This window comes from Bactrocera latifrons, unplaced genomic scaffold, assembly GCF_001853355.1.
Source record: "Bactrocera latifrons isolate USDA-ARS-PBARC rearing strain unplaced genomic scaffold, ASM185335v1 scaffold_91, whole genome shotgun sequence".
NCBI classification, from domain to species: Eukaryota; Metazoa; Arthropoda; class Insecta; order Diptera; family Tephritidae; genus Bactrocera; species Bactrocera latifrons.
The window spans coordinates 1,136,212-1,141,299 of record NW_017537612.1 but is presented as its reverse complement, the minus strand read 5'-3'; the positions used below and the strand labels follow the sequence as shown (position 1 = coordinate 1,141,299).

Sequence of the window (5,088 nt, the reverse complement as noted above, 5' to 3'; positions counted from 1 at the left end):
TAGCCATATAAGGAAACAAAAGGCAGAAGACCTGAAATCATAATTGAGTTTATGTTAGTTCTACTTAGTCAATAGAGATGGTATTCTTTGTTTGAAATTTCTATATGAGTATAAAAATGTATCACAATTTAAGCATRTATGTGCTTCTACTGAGCTCCTGTACTATAAAGTTCTATTATTGCGATAAAGTTACACAATTTTTACATTGGAAATCTGTGCATTCGCCTACATTTACCATGCTCGCATTCTGTTTTATCATATACACTTTGTATTCAACAGTTTTTCTAATTGAGTATTGAAACAGAAATATTTTATTTCAATAAAAAGTGAACTTCGACCAATACAATTAGTTGCAGAGAGCAAATGATTCAAATTAATGCTTACATACACACATAGAGTCTATGCATACCAATCTATTGGTACACGCATACATACATACATAGTATGTACAATATATTATATTATATGTTATATGTACTATATGTGCAGAAGAAAGTGCGGCACACGCCCAATGAAGAACGCGCGCGCATTAGAAGAATTGCAAACACTTAACAGCATTCAGTTCGAACTGCTGGAATTGTTTTCATTACTTGACAATCAGTCAATGCAAACAAAAACAAGAAAAAATGTTAACCAGAGCTATGTGCAGGGTATTGCACAGGTGCATTTTCTAGAGCATAAAAGGRTACAAAAAGATGTTTATATTAATTTTCAACGGACAGTTTGTATGATAGCTATATGAAATATTGGTCCGATCTAAACAATTTGTTCAGAAAAAATGGAAAAAATTATTGGAAAATAATCCATGCCAAATTTTGTGAAAATATCTCCTCAAATAAAAAAGTTTTCCATACAAGCACTTTATGCTGAACGTTCAATTTGTATGACAACTATATGCTATAGTGGTCCGATATCGGTAGTTCCGACAATTGAGCAGCTTTAGTGGAATAAAAAGACTTTTGCAAAATTTCAAAACAATATTTCAAACACTGAGGAACTAGATCACATAAATACAGATGGCTAAATCGTCAATTTTTCAGGGTAAAACAACAAATGTATACAGACATACATGCATATGTGTTCATTTCTATTAATTTACGGAGTTTGTATGTTTGTAGGTATAGTATATTGTAGCAGTGTTTAACATATGCCGAATTCCATCTAGTTTGTTTCATAATAGACTACATATGTATATGTACTTTAAGAGATTCTTTTCTAAGCAACAATCTTCAATTACAGTTGTGGCGCTTATCTGGTGTTCTGGTATCGGCATCACCGCTGGAGCTCACCGACTCTGGTCACACAAGTCTTACAACGCTTCCATGCCATTGCGTATTTTGTTGGTGTTTCTGTTCACGATCGCCGGTCAGGTGCGTATCCTAKCATACCTTATCACATTATGAATTATTTAATATCAACTCTATATACCGWTCAATAAACAGCGTGATGCCTACACCTGGGCGTTGGACCACAGGATACATCATAAGTTCTCGGAAACCGATGCCGATCCACATAATGCGCATCGTGGCTTCTTCTTCTCACATGTCGGTTGGCTCTTCTTGACGCCACATCCCAAAGTGGCAGAAAAACGCAAAGTRATCGACATGTCAGATTTGCAGAATGACAAAGTGGTGATGTTCCAACACAAATACTATATACCGTTATTTACACTCATCTCGATTGGATTGCCCGTATTTTTGCCCTGGTATTGCTGGAATGAGAATTTGTGGATTTCATTTTGGATCAACTTTAATATGCGCTTTACCAGCACACTGAATGCGGCGTTCTTCGTCAACAGTGTGGCCCATATGTGGGGCAAAAAGCCCTATGACAAGTAAGCTCAATTGTTTGCTGMAATTTACAATTAATTTTTGTTTTTGTTTTTTAAGGAGCATCAGCCCCGTTGAAAGCCCTATCGTTTCGTTTTTGGCGTTGGGTGAGGGCTGGCATAATTATCATCACGTTTTCCCTTGGGACTACAAGACCGGCGAGTTCGGCAGCTACAAATTGAATATGACAACTGCGTTTATTGATTTCTGTGCGAAAATCGGCTGGGCCAGTGGAAGTGAGTTTTGATAATTATATTATGTTTTAGAGGAGAAAAACTAGGTGTTTTCGATTTGTAATTTTTCTGGTCGTTATGCTTGAGTTCTGCTATTTGAGATGAWGGAATCTAGTTGAATTCTACAAAAGCGAGAATAAGCGGTATAAGATCTTKCTATTCTATCCTTATGCCACTTTTTGTGATTTATACCATTTTATACCACATTTATGCCAGTTTTTTGATTCGTTCTTTTTTATTCTTTAACAGTTTTATACCAGATTTATATCAGTTTGTTCGATTCGCTCTTTTCCAAGACTTCAAATATGTAGGACGACTGATATAAACAATATTTAACAAGTTTTTTCCTAAGTAAAAAATTGTCTATTTCTTGAAATTAAGAAAGTGGTGCAAATAATTTTAATTATTGATAAAAAYAACTGGAACAKGTAATAGKGGTGGAACACTACACCWTTTCTATTGATCTATTGTGACCTCTTCTGTTTGAATTCTACACTTCAGAATTAATTGTGGTATTGTTGGACAAAAGCCCAAAATAAACGATCCGAACAGACAACGTAACCTTCTTTTAATTGAATRTTGGCCTTGGAAGTRGCTTGAGCTGGTTCATCCTTTTTTACCATGGTTTCTTTGGCATTATATTCTTATAAACAACCCATTTTTCGACGCCAGGAACTATGCGATTCACAAATCGATTTCTTCTTTGATGTTTGATAAGCAAGTCACAGTCATTAATGCGACGAAGTAAATTTCGTTCTGTAAGAACAGCACTGTTCCTCATATATCAAGCTTCGAAATTGATCCCAGTTTCATGTGCTTATCAACCTTAGACAAATCTCTCGATTTACAATTCGATAATTTGCATCGACCAATGACTTTATTTTATCCTTATCGGCCTCAAGAGTCCCTCCTCCCTTCGCTCAACACATATACTCCGTACACGTCACATAATTTATGTCTTGCTTTAACCTCGAGTTCTCGAGAAATGTTGCCAACCGACTTCAAAAACATAGTTTCGGTTTAGTTAGCCTCGAGCACACAAGTTGTGCAGTCTGTGTCTCCGAAACTATTACTCGGATCAACTTGAAAATTTASAACAATATTCTAGAGGTTTTGTAGAATTTAATAAYRCAAAAATCGATTTGTTGAAACCAGTTTTGAGTTTTTGAGATACAACTCCTTTAGTTGATAATTCAAGTTTTGAAATAATGTAGTTTTGTTATTTCTGGTTTCTTTTGTAAACTCTTATTTATGGCATTTTTGGGGCTCGAAATAAAAATAAAAAAAAGTTGAAATACCCTAAAGTGTTCAAATCTAGTTATTTTATTTTTTAATAGCAATTTTCCATTTTCTTTTTTTCCAGGAAAATCCGTCTCACCGGATATGATTAAACGGCGCGCTGTCAAGTGTGGCGATGGAACACGTTTTCTCACCGACGAATATGCCCATAAAGATCAGGTTTGGGGTTATGGTGATCGCGATATACCAAAGGAAGATGCCATTGAATTGGCCAACATGAAATGAGTATTTCAGGCAACTACACTACAACTACAACTACACAGTGATAGTTTGTAAATTGAGGCTCTTCAATAAGTTCGTATTAACTTCAACATTCGTTCAAATTCTTAGGTCATTTATACTAAGCTTTAAACTTAAGCTTTATTCACAACTTGTGCCTGCAATGTGAAACGTGCATAAATGTTTTTTAATATTAAACATATTATATACATATACATGCATATATGTGTATATATAAGTACATACATGTAATTAAATACTGAACATTGTCTATATGAAAAGTTAGTTTGTCTAGTATGTAAAAGTACTACTCGTAATTAAAATTTAAAGGTTTCCTCATGAATTTCGAAAAAAGAGTGAAATTGCCGCAATACACTACCAAAGCGATTATAATATATAAATACTAAATAAATAAAGAAAAAGAAAATAAAAAGACTTTCCTTAAATCAGTGTTCTTTTTTTAAATTAAATGCTGGAGGTGYATGCCCTCTTTTATATAGCAGTATTTACAGTTAGTACGAGTGTGTATGTAAGTTCGAGTTTTCTAATTATGCCCGGCTCCTATGAATACTTAAATTATGCGTTAGTTTCCATAAAAGCGAATTTTAAATCATATTTAATTGGAAATTTTTATTATTTTTAATGGTTAGTATATAATGCTTCTTCTTTCTACCTATGTATAGCATACTTTTATACAAAATTGCATATGCGTATAAGGTGTGGTGTTTTGAAAAACGGTTTTCTATTTTTGTGTCAAGGAAGTTCCTTTAGTTGAGCTTGTGACAGCACGCGCAGTAGTTGACCGACAGTATCCGATCCGCAAATCCGCAAATATACAGAGTAAAGTAAATTCTGACATTTTTTGTTTGGTGTAAATTTTTCTATAAAAGGTGTAATAGAACGTTTTTATTGTTTTTGATTTGCGTTAGTGTAAAACTTATTAAAATCTATTACAAATATTTTCAGATGAGATCTATTATTATTTTTAATTACTCAATGCAACAAAATAAAAAAAATTATGAGGTTTTGATATCAAATTACGACCAAATTTTTTTTTATTCTCTTATGAGAAAAAAAAAACACGGATCGCTTAGTTAATTTCAACATCAACATTAAAGCAAAAGTCGCGAAAATTAATGATTTTTCGGAGGGTCACACTTAGACGATCCCTTAAGTCCCTAAAATCAAATTGTAGCAAATGTTTTACTGGTTTCTAAATTTTAGTAAAATAATATAAATTGTGTGTCTAGTGCTTTTGTTGTAGATCGAGTTAACCATGTTTTTGGTTTGATAATTTTTCTATAAATTCAAGCTAATAAACCATAGAAATTGTACCGAGGTTGTCTTTCTATATTATAACCTTAATTTTTTTTTTTGTTTTGAGTAAGGCGGGTGTACAAATGTACAGTTATACATTATTATAGATCTTAATTTCTCCATACTGTTACAAATGAATTAAGGTTTAAGATTCTACAACTGATAACAAAACAATATAAAATAAAAAAATT

The 5,088-nt window shown here is 33.1% G+C and overlaps 2 protein-coding genes across 4 annotated transcripts in view; both read left to right on the top strand.

The window, feature by feature from the left end:
• The window catches only part of LOC108977569 (acyl-CoA desaturase), a 22,833-nt gene extending 18,882 nt beyond the window's left edge, over positions 1-3,951 (top strand). Inside the window, exons 3-6 of the mRNA XM_018947298.1 lie at positions 1,240-1,370; positions 1,443-1,834; positions 1,890-2,065; positions 3,426-3,951. Coding sequence (XP_018802843.1) covers positions 1,240-1,370; positions 1,443-1,834; positions 1,890-2,065; positions 3,426-3,586 — 860 coding nt within the window. The 3' untranslated portion in view covers positions 3,587-3,951. The remainder of the gene's footprint in view (positions 1-1,239; positions 1,371-1,442; positions 1,835-1,889; positions 2,066-3,425) is intronic.
• A 388-nt stretch (positions 3,952-4,339) lies between these two features.
• LOC108977538 (acyl-CoA Delta(11) desaturase) overlaps positions 4,340-5,088 on the top strand; it is a 4,445-nt gene continuing 3,696 nt past the window's right edge. Inside the window, exon 1 of one of the 3 annotated variants that reach the window (XM_018947254.1) lies at positions 4,340-4,425. The gene's annotated coding sequence lies outside the window, so the exon portion shown is untranslated. Of the gene's footprint in view, positions 4,471-5,088 lie in introns of all 3 variants that reach the window. The other 2 variants (XM_018947253.1, XM_018947256.1) reach the window with 2 other exon arrangements.